This window comes from Platalea leucorodia, assembly GCF_965183815.1.
Source record: "Platalea leucorodia genome assembly, chromosome: 5".
Lineage (NCBI taxonomy): Eukaryota > Metazoa > Chordata > Aves > Pelecaniformes > Threskiornithidae > Platalea > Platalea leucorodia.
The window spans coordinates 34,394,314-34,405,842 of record NC_138827.1 but is presented as its reverse complement, the minus strand read 5'-3'; the positions used below and the strand labels follow the sequence as shown (position 1 = coordinate 34,405,842).

Genomic DNA, 11,529 nt, shown 5'->3' with positions numbered 1-11,529 from the left:
AATCAATCTCTATGTACTTTGAAATCACACTGAAATAACTTATGACATAAAAAGGCAGGCTTAGAATTTGTTGGCAGTGGAAATATTTAAGACATTTCTACTTTGTCCTACAGAAGTAGCAATCATATCACAGCAGTGAGGAGCATACTATATTGGATGTATTTATTAATTGTGTTTGTTACTTCAGCCTAATATATATTTAGCTAGAAAGGTAGAGTATGAAGATTTAAAACATATCCACCTTTACTCTTATCCTTCCACCCTCATTCTCTTCATCTCTATAGCAAACAGCTTGAAATAATACTCCATTTTTAAACAACTATTGGTTCCACTATAAATCACTGTGGTCTGCAGCCACACGTTGACTTTACAAGAGTGAAACAATTAAAAAAAAAAAAAACTAAAAACTTTACTACTGCCATACAGCTTCTGCAGCATAGCCGTTGTATCATATTATAACAGGTTGAAACATTTAGAGTTCTACCAAAACAGAAACTTACCTCCCTTAAGCTGATCTTAACAGGATAGATAATATTTGATCCATCTCTCTTGAAGTGAGAGTGAGGTTTATCTTTAATGATAAAAACAATATCAGCTGGAATTGTGTTAGGTGTTTCATCACCTTCTTTTGGAAAAGTGATTTTGGTGCCTTCTTTCCATCCTCTTTTTATCTCAATAGTAAGAATTTTGTCCTCTGTTCGGACACTTCTACCATCTGGGTTAAGCCTTTTACGTGAAATCCTCATCCTTTTTGTGCAGCCATGGTAGATCTCTTCCAATGACACTTTAAGTTCATGGATTACAGGGGGATCTTGTTTGCGACGTAATTGGCTACCAACTGTATTCCTTTCCCTTGGAAAACCATTCATACTAAAACTAGTGAAGGACCCAAATGGATCGCCATCCACCTCCATGTCTTCAGTGTCTCTGCCACCAGGCATCCTCCTTCCAAAGAAGATCTCAAAAGGATTTGTGCCACCAAAGAAAGCTGCAAATGTAGCATGTGGGTCACCATGGAAGGAGTACCGGAAGGTACCACCCTGTCCATCAGGTCCTCCAGCTCCTCCTTTCAGACCTAAATAAGACAAATAAGCGAATTTAAAAACAAATCGAATATTTGTATAAGCTTTCCTATTGTAGAGTGTAACGATATCAGAACTGACGAATCTTTGCAGTAGAGCGAAAGGTCTCCTTTTCAATGAGGGCTCACCATCAGACTATGCAGTACCAACTAGTAATTGAATAGCTTGAACAGCAACAAAGTTTCTGAAGCTCTAGAATGACTTCTACTTCAGAAGAACAAGTATTCTGACACTGACAATTTTATTTCATATGATTAAAGCCAGTTATTCTAAGAATTAGCATCTTAAAACAGAAGACAGGTCTGCTTGACTTGATCTTTTCTTGTTCTGCAAAGTCTGTTGGGAGTTGCATTCCTCTTCAAGATCACTTCTGGGGAAAATTATGCAGTATCATATGCAACATTTTCCATAGTCTCCACAGCTCAGCTTTAACTCAGTGTTAATTAGCTTTACCTTGCTTTCCTGCAATTCAGTTTGAATAAAAGGTAACATCCCAATAGTCAAGCAGTCATATGCTTCCTCAATGTTTAATTTAGAATCCCCAACTTATCACAGCTTGCGTTCCTATGATATAAAATAGGTAAGAAACTGGGGAACTCTTTTCAATGCAGCCACAATAAAAATAGCTTGGAAGTTCCTAAGACCCATTTGGGTACAAAAATCTTGCATATACTGTCACAGTGTCTGTGAAAAAATCAGAATGTTCTCAAATAGCTTTGTTCTTTCTCTTCTGTCTTCCACAAGGAGAGATCTACAGCTCACTTCTTCCTGATAAGACTTCCCTTACAATTCTGACTGGAAAGTCACTTGTACTTCCCGCTCTCTCATTCCAAACCCAGCTAAAATCATCTTCTTAAATGCCTCTTTCCCAATAGGTGATCTCTAAGTATTTCGTCATAATAGTTAGTGCACTGACCATTTCAGGATACCTTCTCAAACCTTCAAGATAAAAGACTGAAAGTCTTCTTAAGAGACTTATTTCTAAACTTAGAATGTTTGGTTATTTTCTTTTATTTTTTTCATGCTTACAGCAGCTCAGCCCTACAGCCCTATCCCACTTCCATAGCCATAAAAATGTGAAGGCTTACATTAATGAAGGATGCATTCCCTAAATTTGAAAGAGGGTTTTGGGGTTGGTTTTTTTTGGCTTAGTGTTTCAGACCTTCTATTCATAAGCTTAATACTGGTTATCAACAGTAACCAAGACATTAGAAAGAGAACGCTTTCCCCATCTCAATACCAGACCATATTAAAAGTAATTAGCAACACATAGTACATCCTTCTGTCACAGTACTGTTAATGTCAAACAAGCAGATCAGTGGATTCAATTTGTGATAGTAGAAGGACACCTCCTGGAATAGCTAGCCAAAAGTTACCGAAGGTACATCAAGTTCTTGGCTGTAAAAACACCGAGGTTTCCTCCATCCTCCCACCCCACCCCCTGCCTTTCCCTCAAAACTACTAATTACACTCTCAGATGCAACTGAAGAGCTTAGAGAGCAACTGAGGAGGCATCAGAAGGTATTTCCAGATTCGCCATTCTAAAAATTCATACTTTGCTTTAATATTATGCCCCAAACAAATAGAAATCTATGTTTTGACATCTGTCTTCAAGTATGCAATACTCGGATGCCAAAGGCTGCATTGCTTTATATGCTTTAGTTCAAGCTCTTTGGTAAAAGTGACTAAAATGGTATTTTGGGAAAGTAGTTAAGATGAGCTGCTGCACAGGAACCTAAAATGCAAATGAATCGACAGAATAAAGAGGTTTATAATGACATACAGAAAAGAGGCAGGGGGTGAGAAAGAAGTGCAAGAAGGCAAAAGACCCAAGAAGCAACAAAAGGCCTCTGGCATCTACACTTTTTTCCTAGCATGTTTCAGTAACAGCACTAAAGCTCTGAACACATGCAATGGAACAAAAGACCAAAAAACCTGCATCCTCTGTAGAAGCTGAAGGTCTTCTACATGAATTATGGATGTTAACAATTGTATTAAGTCCTACAGATAACAGAGGACCAAATTTTATTACGCATTCATAAGAGCCCACAATTTTCCCCCAAGTACTGCTATTTAAGTGTCCTCCTTTATATTAGTAAAAAACATGGCCCTGAGTGAACGACAATGAGTGAGTGGACCTACTTGTCACAACGGAAGTAACTATTTCATGTGGAATTTTTGATGCCTTACATTTAAGGGGAGGGATGTTAATGACTTCCTCTGTTGCTCAACCATAAGATTGAAAGTCACGTTGGTAAAAAATAAAAAAAAAGTCATCCTCTCCAGATAACCATTTTAGGATAAATATGACATTTCTGAGGCCTCATTCTCTTGGCATGTTATCACTGTTTACAATTAAAGCTAAAAAATTGTTCTGGTATTTCATGACATCAGCCAAATTCTTTCCTCTCCAGGCACAAAGCCAAGGACAACTACGGACTGGACACCTGGGCTTCTGCTCAGAAGGACTGCCCTGCCTAGATTAAGCAGACTGCCCTTCAGCAAAAATTTAAGAAAAGAATACATCTCTCTTGAACTGCACCTCAAAAAGTGCTACGGCAGGGGAAGACAGCAGTAAGAGATCCCAGCAAGCTATTTATGGGTCATACAAACTTTTTCAATTCAGTAACTTTTTGCCTGTTAAGTATTTGTTTTTTTAAAAAAAACATTAAAACACATTAAAATAAGAAATTAACACTAGATCAGCATTAAAACTCTGCAATACATTTTGCATTAAAAAAGCTGACGAGTCAAACTTCCAAGCAGTACAAATACATTGCCTAAAAATCAATACCTGCCATGTTTTCATGTGTCGTTTATGTTTATTTTGCTTCATTCAACATAATGAAAGTGACTGATCAAAGTATAACAGAGACATACATACCTTCCTCCCCAAACTGATCATAGATGTCTCTCTTTTTGGGATCACTCAGCACTTCGTAAGCTTCTGCAACCTCTTTGAATTTTTCCTCTGCATGGGGAGATTTGTTCTTATCTGGATGCCATTTAAGCGCTTGTTTTCTGTAAGCCTTTTTGATATCCTCTTCAGAAGCCCCTTTTTCAATTCCCAGTATAGAATAATAATCTTTCCCCATCCTGAGTGCTGGAGGAATTCAGATTTTCCTTGCTATAAAGAAAGCAGTGTCCAGTGTCTTAGCAACGCAGAGATGCTAGAGAAGGAAAAACAAAAATCGAATTTGGAATTGAAACAAACAGAACTATTACAAATCAACAAACTCTCCGATACGTTAAAGAAACACTAGACAGCTTCTCCGTATTTCATTCCTTCCCCTGTTGCTCATTTATAAATAATTATACACACTGGACAAGACACAGCCCTCTTTAGAGTCCTCCCATCTACAGTACGTGTCTCCGCTCTTTCTAGAACGACAAATAATACAGGACGTCACTTCCCCGACTGCCCCGGCTGAACGGTCTGCACAGCTTTCACTCTCTCTCACACACACGCATGCGCAGGCACGCACACACACACACACACAGAAAATGCTGAACTTCTATTTCCTCCCTTCTCGAGCAACTAGAAAGTTTAAAGGTTTAATAGTGTGAAGCCTTTCACCACCAGGGCTGAATCCAGTCAGCTCTAAAGCCATAACTGCCCCAACAGAAATGCAGTAGCCTGCATAAAGCAATTATAGCATTTTACTTCACAGTTTCTATAGAGACAGCTGTACATATAACTGTTTTCCAAATATATCAACATGGATTTGTACCCTTTCCAGCAAAGACTACAAAGTATTTTACACCCAAGTTAACTACAAAGCTTCAGAAAGCATAACCTCATTTCTTTAAAAATAAAATTAAGCCACCCTCGACCACAGTTGACTACAGCCATGTACTGTTAAGCAGTAAGACACTGAATCTGAGCAAAATTACCAGTTTACCGCAACTCAAGCCACTCAGGTATAGCAGACCAAAACTGTTACCCCCCCGCCCTGGCCTCCTTCTACACAAAAGGCAATATCAAGACTATTATACAAGTACGGCAATATATCAAACAAATAGCTTTCATCTGATGAGGTGTTAATAACAGAAAAATATCTGGTTCCTACACATTTTACAATACATAGTACAAATTTTACTACTGAAGTATTTCTCATGCTCTGCAGAGGGAACAGCATGAAGTTGCAGCCTGCAAGATTTCTTTTGGATCTTAGTTAAGAGTTATAGATCAAGAAATTATCCCTACTTGTCAGTATGGCAATAAACGTCAAGATTGATTAGCATAGCTTGAAAAATAATTCCTCCCTGGAACAAAGTATTAAAATACAACAGTTTTGGTCATATCTAGAAGTTATCTGTATGAAGACATTTCAAGGCTCAATTATGAAGTTACTTGTATGAAGACAATTAGGCTCAATTGCCTTCTTTCTAATGATAAAAAAAGTTTAAGAAAGGCAGCATACAGCAGCCAAGGGACAATCAAATTCAAGTGGAGAACACTAACCTTCTGATTCAGGGAGCATTATATTTGAAGTTTTTTTTCCAGAACCTGCTCTAACTTAAAAGGGGGCTGATCAGAAGAGACAGAAAATTTCTCCCTAACTAGAAAGTACGAGAAAAAGATTCAGGACTTCCCTCCCCCCACCCCCCCATCATGTGTCGCTCCCCCTATCCCTCACATCATATCTATTCTTTTCCAATTTCTGTAATAGAATTTACTAGATTCCCTATCCAGGGTTTGCTTAATTTTTTTTTTTTTTACATTCTCCTTGGAATAGGGATGGCTAAAGATGAAGACAGAAAAAAGATGAGATTTCATCACAGTATTTGAGAAAGCAAGAACTTTTGCATATCTGTAGTTATCATTTCAAATGTAAGAGGCCAAAGGGTACTGAAAGAAGGAATTGGCTCCCCTTGCCACCAAATCTCTCAGGACTTACTTGCATTTTTGGAACACTGAGAGCCACAAGGTTACAGAATCAATTATCTTTACAGCTGAAGGAGGTAGTTGTTCCCGAGATCCACATGGAATAAAGCTAGTCTTTTACTAATCACCCTTTTCTTTTTATCTTTCTTTGAGAAGTGCTACTTTTGTTAATTTATGATTAGTATTTCAGATAAATTCTTGTAGACCCATATCCTAAATTCAGCATTTTCTCTACTATAGAGTTCTGAAAGCAGTAGGTACAATAGCTTGAATTAAAACAGGACTTCAGTTGATTTCGTGTCATATATAATACCACTCCTTAAGAAGCTATTTACTTACATGTGTTTTAGTGGACAGTTTTAACCTTAGTACGCTCAAGGAATGGTTGCAAATATGACAAATCACCATCCAAACCCAGTAGTTACGATACTCTGAACTACAACAGCAAACAAACTTCATCACTATTGACAGAGTAAGATTTAGAGCAGCCTTAAATTCTCTTGCAAAACTAGCAGTACAAGGAGTTGTCACGCTCAGCTGTGCTCCCATGGTATGGTTAGAGCAACCTCTGGTGGGGTCATAATTTACACCACTTGAAGTATTCTCACCAGCAAGTGTCCGAGAAGGACCCCGTGATATTTGTGTCACTGTGATGTCATACAATAGAATTGTCAGAACAGCAATAGCTCAGACTAGTTTCAGGACTGTATTTTTCATTGTTTTTCAAAATGTCTGGTCAATTGAAGTAACGCCAGCTTAAAAACCAAAGTATAAGAAATTTTCCTCTTTGAGGATATTCCCCCATTTTGTAAAACATAGTAATTAATTTTCCCAGGTTTCATTAAAAGACCACACAGTCAGGATTTCTTCTTAAATCAAAAGTTTCTTCCCAAATCAAAAGTTTCTTCCCCTCAAATGTCAAAACTTACAGAGCAAATTCTGGTAACAACAAAAGTTACACTGGAACTTTTTGCTTACAATCAGAGTGAGTAAGTGTTCAGGCATCCTTTCTCTCCCTACAGAGGGGAACATGCTATTCTGGCAAAAGTGCCAAGTTATACCCTAATTAAGGTAAGTTATTCCCTAAAAATGAAATTACTTAAGATTCTGAGCGAGATGTACAGCAATGACTACATTACTTCTACTTCCTGCCCTGCACGAGATCTTCATGCCAGAATGAATTTACAGTCTGGAATCTCATATCTTCTAAGAGCTGATGGGATAACTGGAGCACCTCCTTCCAGAAAGGATGCTCCTTCTTTTTCTTCATGCTGCGACCTTCCTTTTATCATATAATCAGAGATCTTTTGGAAATACAAGTAGGCTGCAGTTCCTCACATGCTTATCAAGTTCTTTAAACAATTTGTAAGATTGAGAAATATGACCCTCAGAATTAGTTAGAACTTTTTTTTTTATGATTATTATTATTAAAAGACTAGCACACACAAGATGAACATCTAGTGACCATGCTAATGATTGTATCTGATCATACCAGCACTTCTTCAGACAGTGAAAGCCATCTGGTAAGTGTGGTAAGTGTGGTAAGTTTTACATCTTCCAGTCTTCTTGTATTAGAGCAGTTTCAAGGACAGATAATAAATCACAGCTGCTAGATTTTTCAGAATTCTGAATATCTGATCTTCGCAATTCTTTATTGTTTATTTTGTCATTTTATCCCACATTTGTCTTCAGTTATTAACAAAAGAAAAGAAAGGAAAAGCCTTCATATACTCTCCACAACAAGGACTTCTGGCATTGCAGTCCCTTCAAATAAGCACAGATAAACAGAAAACAGAACAGCTTTAAAAAAAAAAACCCTACATATTTAGTTTTACTGCTATAGTCCTATCTTCCCTGTTACCATATACACCTAGAAGTGGAAATATTTAAAAAACTCTTCTAGACTGTGAAAAGATTCCGCTTCCAATACGTTTGAATAAGATTTTTATTTTTTGTTTAAATGCCTGCATAAGTGTCCCTTACAAAAACAGAGAGGCCATTACGTAGTGTGCGAAAGATGACCTCATTTATGGGATTATTTTGTTCTTTACAAGTTTCTGCATTTCTACCTTGAGGTCTTCCTCCTTCGTAGTAAAGCTTAGAAACATCACAGGGCATTTTGTCAGTAAACTCCTTTCCCACAGTCCTTGCATTTCAGTCACCTCATACTTCAGTGTCCAAGTACCATGAGGCACCTGCACTGTATGCACAGACACTCATGCACAGTTCTAACCGCGGCACACTGGGATTCGTGCTCTAGTTGGACTTTTACCTTTTACTTAAAGGGGGGGTGGTTGCCGTGATTTGATTTGTTTAGGGAGCATTAACGGCAGACAACCCGATAGATCCTCTGTAGCCAAGGCTGGCCTCAGCTGTGACAAGCCAGAAGTAGCGCATCCTGCGACTTACTGAAGCCTCCCAGAAGCAAGCCACTAAACTATATATCTATAAAATTAGTAAGGTCATAATTTAGGACTTTGATTAACAGTGCTCCTGAATGAGTGCTAGGCAACTTCTTAGACATATAAATCCCAGAATGCACTCAGCTGTGACGCCACCTCAAAAACATAACAGATAAAAAACCCACCATCAATTAGCTACTTTTCTTCCTCATTCTACCACATCAACATTTCTCTGACTGATATATCATATTATGAACCAATTAATCATCTATACCATCAGTTCTTTGTTTACACAGTCTTCAAATACAATACCTGCATTCCATTTCAGGCATATAGAGGAAAAAGTTTTTCTCATCACTGTAGTATCGAATGGTTATCTGTGAAGCTTTTGCTGATAGCGAATTCTGTAAACAAATTTTCTGCAAAATTAGGCAATCTCAGATGTGTCTTCCTGTTTTTATAAGCTACTTTAGGGTATTCTTATTATGCACTAAGAAAGTTAGCAGCCTGTATTTGTTCAGCACTTCCTTACATCAGTGTTATTTGTTACACTCCAAATTAAAAAACAAATACATAAAATGGGAATTTCAGTTGAAGCTTTTTAAAGTTGACTGGGGGGAAAAAAAAATCAGTGCGTCTTCAACTGTAACAAATTACTAAAAAGCCAAACAGACAATTTATTAAAAAATGTTATTAATTCTCAGGAAGATTGAATAAAATTTTGAAATTATACAGAACTTGCCTAATATAAGCCCACTCCTATCTACAAAGGATTATCTATGTTCTTTGATCATAAAAAAGAAAGTGACATTCACTTTTGTAATACAAGACTTCTTTTTCATCTAAAAATGTTTACAAAATATACACTAGAAAGCTGAAAATTTTTCCTTCAACAGTTCACCTTCACTTCTGAGACTGAGTTTGACTGCTCATATTCAGCATTCCACTTGAGTTAGTATTTCAGTGAAATAATTGTTGCTTTAAAGTATCTTTCCCATTATTCTCTCTGAACAACCATAGCTTAACTCACATACCTACGGACAAGCACTACACATCCTAAGTTTGGCAGAACAGTGGGAGCAAGGTCATACCACTTCCAAGTCTTACAACAGTTGCATTGATAATACTAACTTTGAATTAGTTGCTTTCTTTAAAGAAGCCTTCATAAGAACAACTGAAATAAATTAAGGAAACATTCACAATAATAGTTACACTGAACTCAAATTCTAGATTAATCATAAATTAGCACCAGTATAAGGTTATTTTAAGGAAAAGCTTCTAAGCAGAACACTGTCATTATTCCCTGAAGTATCTGAAGTTGAATAAAAATCCTTATTATTTGCTTTAAATTAAGCCATTTCTTCTGCATTCCTCACCTATTAAACTTCAGAAACAAAACTGAAAAAGACAGGACTAGATCACAGAACAAGTTAAAGAGCAAACAAAACCACAAAGGCAAATTCCAGACAGATCACAACTATAAATACACATGTGCACGTAAATGTCAAGGCAGAGGAGCCAAATCCCTCCCCAGGAAAAGCTCTATCACAATTAAGTATCATAATATTTCCAAACCCACATTAATGAACAGAATAAACTGACATTTGTCTACAATGGTTTGAAGAAAACACATCCATAGATAGAAAAGTTTCCTATAAGATCATCCATTATTTTCCCAGAGAAAAAAATTTTGACAATGACTTTTCTCCCCACCATCTTTAACTGTATGTAGCTGTTGACTGAGCTACGTTTATACTTTTGGACCATGAATAAGACCTTGTACATGCAAACCCCAATCATTAATTCATTAGAGTTTCACTACAGAAATATTCAGTAGCTGGTCTCATACACAGAAATAAATTTTTGAGTTTACAACAGAAGCAACAAATAGTTGATTTTTTTTTTTCCCTATATCTAACAGAAAATGCAAAGTGAAACCTTCAGAGTGTAAACAGTTTTCTAATCAGCCAATGGCCCTAAAAGAAAAGCTTCATTCAGTCACGCACTTCGTACTCAAGTAACTACCCAAATTTATCAAACTTTTCCTTCAGTTCTCTGCAAAAACATGCTGCTACTGTGGTGGAAGTAAAAAGTTCATGGTACATAAGGATTCTGGGGCTGATTTTACATCTAAATAAATAATCATAAAAGAAAGTGAAATACCACATAAGAGTAAAAAAAATTAATAGAATTATAAAGTTGCAATAGACAGCGACATTAACTTTGTTAAACAGCATACTTGAGTAACGAGGCACACTTACATTTTCATATTGCATACATTGTGTCTTTGAGACACTCTGCTTGTTAAAGATTCAAATTGAAATGCACCCCGAGGTATTTACCAGTTAGTGTACTACATACATCATAATTTCTTTCCTGAGGCACGTGCAATAGTGCAATTTAATGCAATTCACTGACAATTGAAGCTTACATTAAAAAGACTTGTTGAGTTTTTATTTCCTCACAGATTAAAAAGGAAGAAATGTAGCGGGATAGGTACAGTCATGCTTTACAAAAACATCTGGCCTCTATTAGATATACCTAAGTCACCGTGAAACAGTACTTCATAGGACACATACCTACTATACTTTCTATATTTAAAAGTCCATAGTATTGTCTGGAAAGATCTGGTCTGATTATTTTTGGTTCATGAAGAGATATTAAATGAAAGTGCAAGATACAAAGTTATCCAGGACAATTAAGTTCATTATATTTAAGTTATACCAGCCCTAGTATCAACAAAAATATTTTCTGTTTTATATTGGCAGTATCTGCTTCAAAATAATGTTTATAATATTACTAGAATATACATGAAGTTATGCTTCTGCCAACAGGCCAAAGGGCATGTTTTTAAGGTCTTCTGTGGGAAAGCTTCCTTTAAATATACATTTCAGAGTTGACATGAATTTACAGCTCAAGTTCAAATGTTAAATCTCAAAACACATACTGCTATCACCCAGAGATATACTGTTACCACTTCTGAACTTTCAAAATGAATTTTTAAGCCTGTGATTCAGGCAGCCTTCAATTTTATTTGGAAAATCTACACAACAAGACAGCAGGCACTGTTACCTTTTTTTTTAGTTAGTTTTATTTTTCTTGTTACTTTTGTAACAATAGACCAAAAGCTAGACATGCTATGTACAACTGAAAACAT

The 11,529-nt window shown here is 36.6% G+C and overlaps 1 protein-coding gene across 2 annotated transcripts in view; it reads right to left on the bottom strand.

Annotated features, from left to right (window-relative positions):
• The window catches only part of DNAJB4 (DnaJ heat shock protein family (Hsp40) member B4), a 28,721-nt gene that overhangs the window by 5,272 nt on the left and 11,920 nt on the right, over positions 1–11,529 (bottom strand). For both annotated transcript variants that reach the window (XM_082313827.1, XM_082313826.1), the window contains 2 exons: positions 3,967–4,252; positions 501–1,075 (listed from right to left, as the gene is read on the bottom strand). In XM_082313827.1, the coding sequence (XP_082169953.1) occupies positions 501–1,075; positions 3,967–4,177 (786 nt within the window). In that variant the 5' untranslated portion in view covers positions 4,178–4,252. The remainder of the gene's footprint in view (positions 1–500; positions 1,076–3,966; positions 4,253–11,529) is intronic.